The 15,634-nt window shown below is 44.3% G+C and overlaps 1 protein-coding gene across 5 annotated transcripts in view; it reads right to left on the bottom strand.

Annotated features, from left to right (window-relative positions):
• Positions 1–7,153: 7,153 nt before the first annotated feature.
• Positions 7,154–15,634, bottom strand: part of guk1a (guanylate kinase 1a) — a 28,372-nt gene continuing 19,891 nt past the window's right edge. For 4 of the 5 annotated variants that reach the window (XM_067968010.1, XM_067968027.1, XM_067968000.1 and 1 more), the window contains 6 exons: positions 14,805–14,846; positions 13,940–14,036; positions 12,270–12,408; positions 10,433–10,517; positions 10,024–10,109; positions 7,154–7,957 (listed from right to left, as the gene is read on the bottom strand). In XM_067968010.1, the coding sequence (XP_067824111.1) occupies positions 7,925–7,957; positions 10,024–10,109; positions 10,433–10,517; positions 12,270–12,408; positions 13,940–14,036; positions 14,805–14,846 (482 nt within the window). In that variant the 3' untranslated portion in view covers positions 7,154–7,924. Of the gene's footprint in view, positions 7,958–10,023; positions 10,110–10,432; positions 10,518–12,269; positions 12,409–12,429; positions 13,050–13,939; positions 14,037–14,804; positions 14,847–15,634 lie in introns of those variants that run through there. The other variant, XM_067968037.1, reaches the window with a different exon arrangement.

The following is a 15,634-nucleotide window of genomic DNA, read 5'->3' as shown; positions in this document are numbered from 1 at the left end:
GGAATCAGTTTAATATCACCATCAATTTAAAATCACTTGTGAAAGCTGCATGTGGGTTATTACAAGAGATATTTGTGTGATCAGCAAAAGAACCAGAGGAAACATTTTTTTACACTGAGTTACGACGCTCTGGAATGCACTGCCTGAAAGGGTGGTGGAAACAGATTCAATAGTAACTTTCAAAGAGGAATTGGATATATACTTGAAGGGGAAAAAATTTACAGGGTTATGAGGAGAGAGTAGAGGAGAAAAATGAATTGGGTAGCTCTTTTAAGAGCCAGCACAAGCATGATGGGCCAAATGGCGGCCTCCTGTGCTGTAATACTATGATCTTATCAATTTCAGTTTATTGGTTTGATGCGAGCCAGCAGTTTTTCTCTATCATATAATAGGAGTGGGGTTAGGGTTCGGGTCTGGGGAAAACCCATCAGTGGCTGCCTCCTTGATCAGCAACCGGCTGAAGGATTCAATCAGAGTTGACTTCACTGTGAGCAATCTGACCTTTGCCTGACAAGGGTCAGGAATGGGAGGCCGGGCAAACACTGGCCTCATAAATGTTTGGGTAGGTATAGCACTGATCAATCCAGTGAGTGGATTAAAAACAGAAAATGCTGGTAACACTCAAACTCAGGCAGCATTAGTGGAGAAAGGAAAAAAAAGTTAACGTTTCAGGTCTTATGAATAAGATACTGCTTGACCTGCTGAGTGTTTCCAGCCGCTGTAGTACTTTTCTTTTAGCTCCAGTGGTTTGGTGCATTAGGAAATTGGTGGACGAGCCCATGTACTTTGCAACCATGGTGGTAGATCTCGGCAATCTCATGTCCAGGGAGCCTGTAAATTCCTTGCCGCCACTGATCCCATCACAGGAACTGCCAAGTAGGCACAGTGTCTGCCTGCATATGTTTTGGGGATTCACTCAGGATATAGATGAAGAAAAACACAGTGGCACAGAGGTGCAATTCTTATTTTTTGGAGTGGAATTTTTTGCATGTCAAACATGTGTTCTCCAGGAATCAAACAAGCGAGAGACAGATGCTGTAGTATGTGAAGAATGTGGAAAAAAGAATGAAATGTAATTTGTGGCGAACTGAGGTGATTGTATCAATGAAAGTCAGGTGTGATCTTCAGATGGACTAAAACGAAAATACCACCATCCACTCAGGCAGAAATTGCTAGCAGTGTTATTAGACTTACATAGCTGTGTCCTTGGCACATTTAGCAGCCATCACACTTTGCCTTTGCAACCATGATCCAAAACTGTACCCAAATTTAAGCATATTGTTTGTATTTTCAAACAATGGAAAAGATAGCATTGAAATGGCAAGGCTGGTGGCCCATCTGTGAGGACTTATCCCCAAATATCTTGGAGGAAGGGAAAACACACAAAAAAGTACTACAGAGCTCAAAAGGAGGTATAGCATAGAATCATAGAATCATAGAAGTTACAACATGGAAACAGGCCCTTCGGCCCAACATGTCCATGTCGCCCAGTTTATACCACTAAGCTAGTCCCAATTGCCTGCACTTGGCCCATATCCCTCGATACCCATCTTCCCCATGTAACTGTCCAAATGCTTTTTAAAAGACAAAATTGTACCCGCCTCTACTACTGCCTCTGGCAGCTCGTTCCAGACACTCACCACCCTTTGAGTGAAAAAATTGCCCCTCTGGATCCTTTTGTATCTCTCCCCTCTCACCTTAAATCTGTGCCCCCTCGTTATAGACTCCCCTACCTTTGGGAAAAGATTTTGACTATCGACCTTATCTATGCCCCTCATTATTTTATAGACTTCTATAAGATCACCCCTTAACCTCCTACTCTCCAGGGAATAAAGTCCCAGTCTGTCTAACCTCTCCCTGTAAGTCAAACCATCAAGTCCCGGTAGCATCCTAGTAAATCTTTTCTGCACTCTTTCTAGTTTAATAATATCCTTTCTATAATAGGGTGACCAGAACTGTACACAGTACTCCAAGTGTGGCCTCACCAATGCCCTGTACAACTTCAACAAGACATCCCAACTCCTGCATTCAGTGTTCTGACCAATGAAACCAAGCATGCTGAATGCCTTCTTCACCACCCTATCCACCTGTGACTCCACTTTCAAGGAGCTATGAATCTGTACTCCTAGATCTCTTTGTTCGATAACTCTCCCCAACGCCCTACCATTAACGGAGTAGGTCCTGGCCCGATTTGATCTACCAAAATGCATCACCTCACATTTATCTAAATTAAACTCCATCTGCCATTCATCGGCCCACTGGCCCAATTTATCAAGATCCCGTTGCAATCCTAGATAACCTTCTTCACTGTCCACAATGCCACCAATCTTGGTGTCATCTGCAAACTTACTAACCATGCCTCCTAAATTCTCATCCAAATCATTAATATAAATAACAAATAACAGCGGACCCAGCACCGATCCCTGAGGCACACCGCTGGACACAGGCATCCAGTTTGAAAAACAACCCTCGACAACCACCCTCTGTCTTCTGTCGTCAAGCCAATTTTGTATCCAATTGGCTACCTCACCTTGGATCCCATGAGATTTAACCTTATGTAACAACCTACCATGCGGTACCTTGTCAAATGCTTTGCTGAAGTCCATGTAGACCACGTCTACTGCACAGCCCTCATCTATCTTCTTGGTTACCCCTTCAAAAAACTCAATCAAATTCGTGAGACATGATTTTCCTCTCACAAAACCATGCTGACTGTTCCTAATTAGTCCCTGCCTCTCCAAATGCCTGTAGATCCTGTCCCTCAGAATACCCTCAAACAACTTACCCACTACAGATGTCAGGCTCACCGGTCTGTAGTTCCCAGGCTTTTCCCTGCCGCCCTTCTTAAACAAAGGCACAACATTTGCTACCCTCCAATCTTCAGGCACCTCACCTGTAGCGGTGGATGATTCAAATATCTCTGCTAGGGGACCCGCAATTTCCTCCCTAACCTCCCATAACGTCCTGGGATACATTTCATCAGGTCCCGGAGATTTATCTACCTTGATGCGCGTTAAGACTTCCAGCACCTCCCTCTCTGTAATATGTACACTCCTCAAGACATCACTATTTATTTCCCCAAGTTCCCTAACATCCATGCCTTTCTCAACCGTAAATACCGATGTGAAATATTCATTCAGGATCTCACCCATCTCTTGTGGTTCCGCACATAGACGACCTTGTTGATCCTTAAGAGGCCCTACTCTCTCCCTAGTTACCCTTTTGCCCTTTATGTATTTGTAGAAGCTCTTTGGATTCACCTTTGCCTGATCTGCCAAAGCAATCTCATGTCCCCTTTTTGCCCTCCTGATTTCTCTCTTAACTCTACTCCGGCAATCTCTGTACTCTTCAAGGGATCCACTTGATCCCAGCTGCCTATGCATGTCATATGCCTCCTTCTTATTTTTGACTAGTGCCTCAATCTCCCGAGTCATCCAAGGTTCCCTACTTCTACCAGCCTTGCCCTTCACTTTATAAGGAATGTGCTTACCCTGAACCCTGGTTAACACACTTTTGAAAGCCTCCCACTTACCAGACGTCCCTTTGCCTGCCAACAGACTCTCCCAATCAACTTCTGAAAGTTCCTGTCTAATACCATCAAAATTGGCCTTTCCCCAATTTAGAATTTTAACTTTTGGGCCAGACCTATCCTTCTCCATAGCTATCTTAAAACTAATGGAATTATGATCACTGGTCCCAAAGTGATCCCTCACTAACACTTCTGTCACCTGCCCTTCCTTATTTCCCAAGAGGAGGTCAAGTTTTGCCCCCTCTCTAGTCGGGCCATCCACATACTGAATGAGAAATTCCTCCTGAATACACTCAACAAATTTCTCTCCATCCAAGCCCCTAATGCTATGGCTGTCCCAGTCAATGTTGGGAAAGTTAAAGTCCCCTACTATTACCACCCTATTTTTCTTGCAGCTGTCTGTAATCTCCTTACATATTTGCTCCTCAATTTCCCGTTGACTATTTGGGGGTCTGTAGTACAATCCTATCAAAGTGATCTCTCCCTTCTTATTTTTCAGTTCTACCCATATGGACTCAGTGGGCGAACCCTCGGATATATCCCCTCTCACTACTGCCGTGATGTTCTCCCTAATCAAGAACGCAACTCCCCCTCCTCTCTTACCTCCTGCTCTATCTTTCCTATAGCATCTGTACCCTGGAACATTGAGCTGCCAGTCCTGCCCCTCCCTTAGCCATGTTTCAGTAATAGCTATAACATCCCAGTCCCATGTACCCATCCATGCCCTGAGTTCATCTGCCTTGCCCATCAGACTTCTTGCATTGAAATAAATGCAGTTTAATCTAGACTTCCCTTGGTCTTTGCCCTGCTTTCTCAGACCATCTGTCCGGTCATGTTCTGTACACTCTCCCTTACTGGCTTTTGTTTCTGTCACCACTTTATTTCCCACTGACTTCCTGCATCGGTTCCCATCCCCCTGCCACATTAGTTTAAACCCTCCCCAACAGCACTGGCAAACACTCCCCCTAGGACATTGGTTCCAGTCCTGCCCAGATGCAGACCGTCCAATTTGTACTGGTCCCATCTCCCCCAGAACCGGTTCCAATGGCCCAGGAATTTGAATCCCTCTCTCTTGCACCATCTCTCAAGCCACGTATTCATCTTAGCTATCCTGTCATTCCTACTCTGACTAACCCGTGGCACTGGTAGCAATCCTGAGATTACTACCTTTGAGGTCCTACTCTTTAGTTTAACTCCTAACTCCCTAAATTCAGCTTGTAGGACCTCATCCTGTTTTTTACCTATATCGTTGGTGCCTATATGCACCACGACAACTGGCTGTTCACCCTCCCCCTCCAGAATGTCCTGCAGCCGCTCCGAGACATCCTTGACCCTTGCACCAGGGAGGCAACATACCATCCTGGAGTCTCGGTTGCGTCCGCAGAAACGCCTGTCTATTCCCCTTACAATCGAGTCCCCTATCACTATAGCTCTGCCACTCTTTTTCCTGCCCTCCTGTGCAGCAGAGCCAGCCACGGTGCCATGAACCTGGCCACTGCCACCTTCCCCTGGTGAGCCATCTCCGCCAACAGTATCCAAAACGGTATACCTGTTTTGGAGGGAGATGACCACAGGGGACCCCTGCACTGCCTTCCTACTCTTCCTCTGTCTGTTGGTCACCCATTCACTATCTCCCTCAGTAATTTTTATCTGCGGTGTGACCAACTCACTGAACGTGCTATCCACGACTTTCTCAGCATCGCGGATGCTCCAAAGTGAGTCCATCCGCAGCTCCAGAGCCGTCAAGCGGTCAAACAATAGCTGCAGCTGGACACACTTCCCGCAGGTGAAGGAATCAGGGATACAGGAAGGAGCCCTGAATTCCCACATCCCACAAGAGGAACATGACACGGCGCTGGGATCTCCTGCCATGACTTAACCCTTAAATTAGCTTAAGAACAACTACAATGTCAAGAGAAAAAAAAAGGAAAGAAAAACTACTTACCACTCCCTTTAAGGAGTTTACTCCTTCAAATTGTTCTCAATTTAGAGAATGTTAACTACACTGGGGACCTTGATTCACTAAAAAATAAACGCTACTTCCTATAAGACCTGCAGACCTTTCCTTTCCTTTTACTTCAGTTACTGTAGATAAGGAGAAATACTCACCTGAACCTACTCACCAATCAGGTACCTCCCCTGTGTCGCGTCCCGATCTGATTCCTGACGTCACTTCGAACTCGGTCGCAGCTCCGCTCCGCTCCTCTCAGCGCTCTGAAATCCCGCCTTTTATCGGACGCTCCCTCCGCTCGGCTCGGCTCCAAGACATCTGCCTCTATATCCAGCAAAGGAACTATAACCCTCATTTCACACCCTGAACCTACAATAAAATTCCCCAACACGAAATGACCAATTGCCCTCCACTCCCCAATGATTGTGATCCATGAACAGACAGACGTCCCAATAGCCAGTAGTACCATGGAGTACCTGAACTGCTGTTAAGGAAATTGTCAGCACTTAAAAAATACTTCAAACAAACCCAAATCTTGATCACTAATGAGCTGCTGCCAATTGGCCATATGATCCATTAGAAAACCTGCCTCGCAGGGATGACAGATGAGAATCAGCACGCACTTTTGTTTTCCAAAACAGATTTTTTGAGGGGGGGCGGGGGGATTCTGTCCATTTCAGCCCCTGGGATGGATCACTATGTTTGCCTTCCCTGCCCAGTGTATTTCAGTCAATGATAGGCAGTTCTGACCTTGTCAAAAGATTTTTTTCTTTAGGATTTAAACTCCTTTTCTGGTGTATTGTGCACAGCTGGTGAACACCAACAAAAGCTTACTCGATGTCCATCTGGAGAATTTTAATGCATGGGTTCTGGGACCTGTATCTTTGCCCTCTCCATGGGAGATCTTACAGTGCTGACACAAAACCTCCCTTGTTCATCATGTCTGCCCAAAAGTACTCTTCTTTTCTTGATGGGGAAGAACAAGCTTAAGGAACAACATCTTATCTGTCTACTAGGCACATTGCAGTCCTCTGGCCTTACTGACATTAATAACTTCAGATCTTAATTGTAGCTCCCATTTCTCTCTAGTAATAAATGCTGATGGTGTGGAATAGATGTGCTGATGTTTCATGGGATGGGAGGAGTGGGTTTGGTGCTTGGGGTGGGGACCTTAGTCAGAACACTGTGCTGGCGAGGTGGTCTGCACCCTTGGTGACGACATGCATTTTCTCTTTTACCAGGCTCTTGGAGCCTGCTCCAGTTTTTCATGCTTCCCTTTCTACCTGTCTATTCCCTACCCTCCACCTATTCACAGTCTCTCTGTCTTGTATATATTGTTTATTTCCTCTCATTATGCCTCCTGTTATCTCACGCTAGTATCATTCCTGCCCTTTAGTTGAAGAACAGGAAATGGCTAAACAGGTTATGGGTCATTCTATTCTTTTTTTTGGAGTGTGTGCGAGCGTTTCACTCTTCCTCCATTTTTAAATGCTGTTCATCGGCAATATCCTCCATTTCTATTGAAGGGTCCATACCTGAAACATTGACTCGTCCGTTCTCGCCACAGATGCTGCCTGACCAGCCAAAAGCTTCCAGTATTTTCTGTTTTTGTTTTCATAACTGTAGTCACTGTCCTTTCAGTCTCACTCATGGAATAAATACAACATTGCAGCTTTTCTCATTGGTTTTATTTATCCCCAAAACAAAGACAATGTATACACAGGTAAATATACAAGACATCTCAGTTTGTTTGGGAGGGGGAAATTAAAAATTCAGGCATACTTCCTCGATAGATTAATTCTTCTCCTCCTACTTCAACATAGCAACTCTGCACATTCACTAAGGAGACGAGAACACAATCACATATATAGAAATTTGCTATTTTCTTTTCAAAAAAGAAAGAGGAATTCTGGGCTAGTATTAATCAGCTCTCTCAGAAATTATCTCGGTACAAAGGCCTTGAGCCAAGTCTACTTCCTCTTTCCATTGGCCCAATCATGATTACTTTTTCTCTGTTAAAAACGTCACAAGATACAACAGTAATAGTAGTTTGTGTGTTTGGAGTGCCTCATTACTGTTGATACTAGTCAGTATATACTTTTTTAAAAAAAAACACACGCTATAAAATTGCACAAGTAATTTCCACTAAGCATTACAGAAACAAGAGGCAATTCCTCATTATACCGAGCAGCATGTTCTTTTTCTTCATCAACAAGCATTCCCTAATCTTCAAAAAACATCCCTCATACAGCTAAAATATGGAATGCCAGTTCAACAATATAAACAGACCAACACAAAAATAAAGTTACTTTTTTAAAAAAAGGATAGTAAGATATCAAATAAATGCATGGATGTTTTGTTTAGAAATTTTCATTCTTCCTACTTCATATAAGTTGCTGGAATGGAAGGTTAGGATTTCTGGGTAAATGGAGTTCAGAACTAGTTCAATTCTGCGTGCCTTTCACCTTTTGGATTTCCTACAACAAAATACACCAAAAGACATTAGGGAAGGAGTTTTTCTTTACAAACTATGCATAACTCTTAGCATACAAGCTACTTTTATTGATCTGAGCTGCTCTCGCAGCAATTCTCCTAATCTTTGAGTCCTTTCTTAGTCTAGACCAACGGGGCTCTACATTCTCAGTTTTGCACCATTCTCCCAAATTACTGGACTTAATTCAAATTATTTCAGATCGACCAAATCGCCCCCTCTCCAGTGCGTTGGAATTCTCCATCGCCCCCTCTCCACTGCGTTGGAATTCTCCATCGCCCCCTCTCCACTGCGTTGGAATTCTCCATCGCCCCCTCTCCACTGCGTTGGAATTCTCCATCGCCCCCTCTCCACTGCGTTGGAATTCTCCATCGCCCCCTCTCCACTGCGTTGGAATTCTCCATCGCCCCCTCTCCACTGCGTTGGAATTCTCCATCGCCCCCTCTCCAGCGGGTTGGAATTCTCCATCGCCCCCTCTCCAGCGGGTTGGAATTCTCCATCGCCCTCTCTCCACTGCGTTGGAATTCTCCATCGCCCCCTCTCCACTGCGTTGGAATTCTCCATCGCCCCCTCTCCACTGCGTTGGAATTCTCCATCGCCCCCTCTCCACTGCGTTGGAATTCTCCATCGCCCCCTCTCCACTGCGTTGGAATTCTCCATCGCCCCCTCTCCACTGCGTTGGAATTCTCCATCGCCCCCTCTCCACTGCGTTGGAATTCTCCATCGCCCCCTCTCCACTGCGTTGGAATTCTCCATCGCCCCCTCTCCACTGCGTTGGAATTCTCCATCGCCCCCTCTCCACTGCGTTGGAATTCTCCATCGCCCCCTCTCCACTGCGTTGGAATTCTCCATCACCCCCTCTCCAGCGGGTTGGAATTCTCCATCGCCCTCTCTCCACTGCGTTGGAATTCTCCATCGCCCCCTCTCCAGCGGGTTGGAATTCTCCATCGCCCCCTCTCCACTGCGTTGGAATTCTCCATCGCCCCCTCTCCACTGCGTTGGAATTCTCCATCGCCCCCTCTCCAGCGGGTTGGAATTCTCCATCGCCCTCTCTCCACTGCGTTGGAATTCTCCATCGCCCCCTCTCCAGCGGGTTGGAATTCTCCATCGCCCTCTCTCCACTGCGTTGGAATTCTCCATCGCCCCCTCTCCACTGCGTTGGAATTCTCCATCGCCCCCTCTCCACTGCGTTGGAATTCTCCATCGCCCCCTCTCCACTGCGTTGGAATTCTCCATCGCCCCCTCTCCACTGCGTTGGAATTCTCCATCGCCCTCTCTCCACTGCGTTGGAATTCTCCATCGCCCCCTCTCCACTGCGTTGGAATTCTCCATCGCCCCCTCTCCACTGCGTTGGAATTCTCCATCTCCTTCACTCCCTTAATACCACAATTTGTCTGCTACTCTCTCTCATTTTCCCTCCTTCCCTGACTGGCTACACCTAGAAGGACAAGAGCAGCAACACCATGGAAGCACCATCACTTCCAAGTCACACGCCTCACTGCAGGATCCCAAAAACAGCAACAAGGTGAAGCTAATATACTTTTTGGTAGTATTTTTGGAGGCAGGCTTGCCAGGACATTGGGAGAACCGGATCCTCTTCAAATAGTGCCAATGGATTTTTAACATCCCACCTGAACCACAGGTACACGCAAGCAGGGCCTCATTTTATTATCTCATCTTATTTAATTTCCAACAATGCGGCAGTCCCTCAGCACTGCAAAGTGTCAGCTTGGGCTTAATTTGGGTTTGAACTCAGAACCTTCTGATCCAAAGGCAAGAATGAGCCAAACTGGTCAACCAAATCTGATCAAACTGTCATCTTTCACAGTTTTGGCGCTATACCCAAATGTTTCACTTATTTCAAAGATTACCATCAAGCAGTGATCATCCAGTTAATTTTACAAGTAGTTTACGGGAAACTCTTTTGATCCTACTGATGTTAAATGGTGAAAAGTAGCCACACATTTTAATAATTGTAAAAGGTTCAATACACAATCAGGTAAGTGTTCTCACTAAAAATCAAATGCGCAGATTTATCTGCAATTAGCTCACCACAGTAAGAATCGATCTCAGTCGTAAATAGGCATCATCTAAAATATCGTTGATTATTACTTCATCAAACATACCAGGCTCTTTACCTGCAAAACAGAAATATGCACAAAGATCCATCACAAGAGACTGTTCATTGTATTTACAATTCTGGACTTGCTTTAATTCCAGATTTACTCCCCCTCCAAAAAAATAAATTCTACCATGGTTAGAGGAATACCCCAGTGTTGTACTCACCTGTCCTTTCCCCTGTCTACTTTTCAATGCCATTCAAACATAGGCGTTTGGAAATTTGTGTACCAGCTCCCAACATTCACATTGTTAAAGACCAGCTCCCAACATTTTAAATAGAAACTTTTATTGATACAAGAAGTGCATATCAATATCAGCAAATATTTGCTTAAGTACTTACTGAATTCCATGTCCAATTTTGCTGCTATCAGCCTGTTGGCTAAACTTTCCTTAGATTCAGTTTTTCTCTCTCTCAGTCGTTCTTCCTGAAAATGGGTTTTATAGAACAAAGTTTTGAAAAAATTTCCAACAGTTACATAAATGTTGCAAATTATTTCCCATCAATTTCCTAGGAAGAGTAATGTCGAGGCTACTGGAACTTTACCTGCTGAATTTAATTTGGCAAACAAAAATATACTTTTCATAGCTGTACCTATGACATAACTTTCTTTGAAAGCTAGAGAGCCAACACTGCCCATGATGGTTCAGTGGAGCTCGCCCAGTTGGGCAGCAAGTCATCAATGTGCTAAAATCCCACAGGGGCAAACAGACATTTCAAACCATTTTAATCCTAATGGAGTGTGAATTATTGCCAGTGGACTTCAAGAAACCTCCTGAAGGAATCTAGTGTAGAAAAGTCATGCGGCCTTCCCTCCTCACAAGTCGCCCGACACTGCAATGTTTTATTTTACTTTCAACTTTTTTTTTTATTCGTTCATGGGATGTGGGCATTGCTGGCGAGGCCAGCATTTATTGCCCATTCCTAATTGCCCTTGAGAAGGTGGTGGTGAGCCGCCTTCTTGAACCGCTGCAGTCCGTGTGGTGAAGGTTCTCCCAGTGCTGTTAGGAAGGGAGTTCCAGGATTTTGACCCAGCGACGATGAAGGAACGGCGGTATATTCCCAATTCGGGATGGTGTGTGACTTGGAGGGGAACGTGCAGGTGGTGTTGTTCCCATGTGCCTGCTGCCCTTGTCCTTCTAGGTGGTAGAGGTCGCGGGTTTGGGAGGTGCTGTTGAAGAAGCCTTGGCGAGTTGCTGCAGTGCATCCTGTGGATGGTACACACTGCAGCCACAGTGCGCCAATGGTGACTGGAGTGAATGTTTAGGGTGGTTGATGGGGTGCCAATCAAGTGGGTTGTTTTGTCCTGGATGGTATCGAGCTTCTTGAGTGTTGTTGGAGCTGCACTCATCCAGGCAAGTGGAGAGTATTCCATCACACTCCTGACTTGTGCCTTGTAGATGGTGGAAAGGCTTTGGGGAGTCAGGAGGTGAGTCACTCGCCACAGAATACCCAGCCTCTGACCTGTTCTTGTAGCCTGCATATCAAGGAAGTCATAGAATCTTACAGCACAGAAGGCGGCCATTTGGCCCATCCAATTACTCCCACATCCCCCCGCTTTTTCCCCATAGCCCTGCAATTTTTTTCTTTTTCAAGTATTTATCCAATGCCCTTTTGAAAGTTAATATTGAATTTTCTTCCACCACCCTTTCAGGCAGTGCATTCCAGATCATAACAACATGTTCAGCATATTTCTTATACTCATTCAAGTTGCTCTGAATTCAGCACTGAGTAACATTAAAAATACTTTACACATCAGCATATGGTCATTTAAAAGTCCTGCCTGCAGGGAGAATACTATCAAGTTGTATTATAAAAAGTTTAATGTGAGTCAGCACTGAAGTCAGATATAGCTGGGGCATGGTATTGCTAATTCCTGGGGCACCCAGTGCCATGTTAGAACACTGAGGCACCGTCGGAATAAACATCCAAAAAGGTAGTGACTCAGAAGATTAAAAATTTTTTAAAAAATCAATGCAAATTTGAATTTTTTCATCCTCCTAACTAGTCGACAGCCTTGGATATGATTTTTGTGATCCTTCCCGAGGAGTGTTCCTTTAAGTAAGAGGCACTTCAACCACTCCACTCTTCTGATCTAATAATGGGTATTTATGAAAAGGGCACCCCCATCCCAAGGGCAATGCTGTTAGGTGTCAGTACTAACCAGTGCTGTACTTACTAGAATTTCAAATGATGGTGGCTGAATCGAAAGGTAGATTGGATTCAGATCTGTTTTCTTGATATTCCTCACACCCTGCATGTCTATGTCAAGAATACAGATTTGGTTCTTGGCCTGTACTGCCTGCACTGCTGCTTTACTGAAAATAAAACAAGTCATTTTAATATCAGGCCACCTGATGACATTATTCCCAGAGAAGCTCCCGATGTAGATTTACCAGTTACAACATGAACATCATAAAAAAAAAGGAAGAACTGATGCTTTAGGTGGCACCTTTCATCCGTGTGACCTAATGAAGGGTCCCATCCAAAACATTAACTTTTCTCTTTCAGATGCTGACTGTCCTGCTGAATATTTCTGTCCTTCATAGTTTTTCTTTTGATCAGATGAACTTTGTTTGGTTCGGTATTCTTTTCAATGTTTCCTAAAAACATATTGTTCACGATGCATCAGAGGATACGTTTTCTCTCTTACCTGGCTCTGTATTGCAACTTCTCTTTCTTTTCCGGTTCTCTCTCCTCCGCTCTTATCTTACTGCTTTCTGTGACTTTTCAGCCATTTCTCTCTCATGTCCTTTTGTTTGAGGGGGGGGGGGGGGGGGGTATGTATGGTGGGAGGAAGGCAGCATGTTGAGATAGTGGATGCAGGGTGCCAGCTGGGGGAGGCATCAGGCTGATAGGTTATGGATGACAGATGGGTGGAGAGATCCAGGCCGCAGGCTGCAATATCCGTGGCGAACACAGGTCAAGTTGGGTTTTAATGGAAGTATTTTGATCAGACCTGCGCAAGGATAGGGCTGCTGATTATTCAGCACAGACTATGTAACAGCTGCTGGATGCTGCTAATTGAATTACTCCCTTGAAAGGTGACTGAACTCTAAAGGGAATTCGGTGGAATGTGAATTAGTGCAGCTTTGTGGCATCTATTTTGAGAACCCTAGGATTTGATCATTCTTTGCCCAATGGATATTTCATCTGTGATGAACACCACTAGTACAAATTATCCACATAATTGGACAGTTACCAAAATACAGGTGAAACAAATGTGATAAATAAAAAGGAACACAAATGATCTGGTAGTGTAACACAGCTGAATGGATTGTTAAAAAGCTGAGAGAGAAAGAAGGAAGGGGGAGAGAGAGTGCAAGAGGAAAGGGGAGAAAGCGAGTAAGTGTGAGGTCAAGAGATTTAGAAAGAGCGAGCGAATGCGAGATTAAGATCAATCTGTTAGATGGTGAAGCTTCAAAGTTTCAAAATGGCAGCTGTTGGGTGGCTGAAGATCAGAGCGTAAAAGCAACAAGTAATGTCGCACTTAATATACAGGACCGCTAAACAAGCTCAGACATTAATTCCAATTAGGCAGGTTCCCAGTCACAACGACCACTGAAAAACATGATGTCCCACCTCGAGAGAGAAGAGTCACATCCTGTAAATCACACCTCCTGATGGCTGACGTGAGGCAATCCTTTAAGGGAATATTTAATGTAAAAAGTGACTAAAATGAAAATGTTAATATGTGGGGTTGGACAACAGTAGATTGAAAAAAGGTTACTTCACCACTAGACTATAAAATCAAAGAAAATTTTAAGAAGGGGCCATATTAAGGGCTGGTGTGGGTTGCTCCAGGCGTCCCAGTTAACACAGTAAGTTGCCTCCAAAATCAGCACATACCTGGTTCCGTACAGGTTCCCTGAGAATTCTGCATTTTCTATAAATTCCCCAGCTTCAATGCTATGCAGCATTTCATCTCTTGATACAAAATGGTAATCTGGGTACAAAACATAGACAAAACTCTCAAACCATTACTGCAAAACCCACAGACAAGAACACGTTGTATATTTACAGAGTACCAATGCAGACAGGCCTATCCCCCTTAGACAGGAGCCCACTTTGAGAAACTATCTAAGAAAAATACCTGCATTATATTGTACCTTTATCGCATCTAAAAGCACCCCGCACAATCAGCGCAGTAGATGCGTGTTGCGGCGCATCGCCGCGGTGTAGGCGGTGTCGCCGCATAGGCAAATGAGGCAGCCATTCCATGCCAGCAGCATCCCGCAAACAGCTTTGGGGGCTAATTTGGTGCTTTTTTCGGGAGCCCTGAAACCACAAACGTTCGAATAATTCTGGTCAAATTATTTGTTTCCACTGAATAAAGAGCATAAGGACTGAACTATTAGAGTCAGTGAAACCTGTGGAGAGTTTCAGTAAGCCTGAGAGTGTTTAACTTTGCCTAAATGGGTTTTCAAAAGGCATTTATCATACATAATAAATAAAGACAACCAGCAGAGCTTAAATGGTTCAGACTGTAGCGAGCACCTCTATCGAAACAAGAGTACAGGGGGAAAATGTAGAGAAATGTACATTAGATAAGTGAAATAATCTTGGACACCACTCTCTTGGCACTCGTGGGTCCTGATTTAATTGTCAAGGAGTACAGAGATAAGAAGGAACATTAGCTAAAAACTTCAAATGCTATATATTTAAAATGCCATGCACAGAAGAGATTTATATGTTGAACGAAATAGGTTCTAACCTTTGCCATTTTCTTCGCCTGGTCTTGGATTTCTTGTTGTATCTGTAAAATAAGTCTCACCTTTAGGTAAGTGCATCATCACCAGAGCGCACCACCACCCTTCAAAGTCCAAGAGACCTAGTGTACGTTTTCATGAATTGGTCATAACCTCGAATAAAAAAATTGTAAACACACAGCGAGTTGTTCTTTTAATCTATTCAAACTGGGATTTGGGAGCAGCTCACATTTACACATCGTTTTGACCATTTTTCCACAAAAAGATTTTGGAATGATTACATAAGAAATAGGAGCAGGAGTAGGCCATACGGCCCCTTGAGCCTGCTCCGCCATTCAATAAGATCACGACTGATCTTCAACTCCACTTTCCTTAAATGTTGCATTTTAAAAGCATAGTTAGTGTATTACCGCAAGTTAAAAAAAAGGGTCCGAAACTGTTGGTAGTTGGAATGTTAATGAGTTAGCCTTAATGTTGTTTCATCATAGACTGTAAATAATAAGCAATTCAGTGACTTGATAAACACCTCACACCCACTGTGTTGGAAGGCTTTAGGTTTCTTTCTGACTGAGCAGTCAGGAATAAGTCGGAATATCAGACACCTAAAAAGCAGCTTAGCTTTCCCAACGGCTAAGTCAGAAAGGCAAATGCAGGAGTTATTCTGTTTTTAAGTCAACCAAGACAACCCACTGTAATGGGGTAGCCTAGAGTTTACATTATTTTCATGTTATTCAACGGAGACAAGTTGTATTGATTGAACTGTGAATCTGACCATAACTATGTAGAATAATGAACCAAGCCTCGCCTTGTCTAGTGTTAACTCAATCCCCTTTTG

Source organism: Heptranchias perlo, chromosome 2 (assembly GCF_035084215.1).
Source record: "Heptranchias perlo isolate sHepPer1 chromosome 2, sHepPer1.hap1, whole genome shotgun sequence".
Classification (NCBI taxonomy): domain Eukaryota; kingdom Metazoa; phylum Chordata; class Chondrichthyes; order Hexanchiformes; family Hexanchidae; genus Heptranchias; species Heptranchias perlo.
Note: the sequence above shows the minus strand (reverse complement) of the source record. Positions and strands in the feature narration are given on the sequence as shown.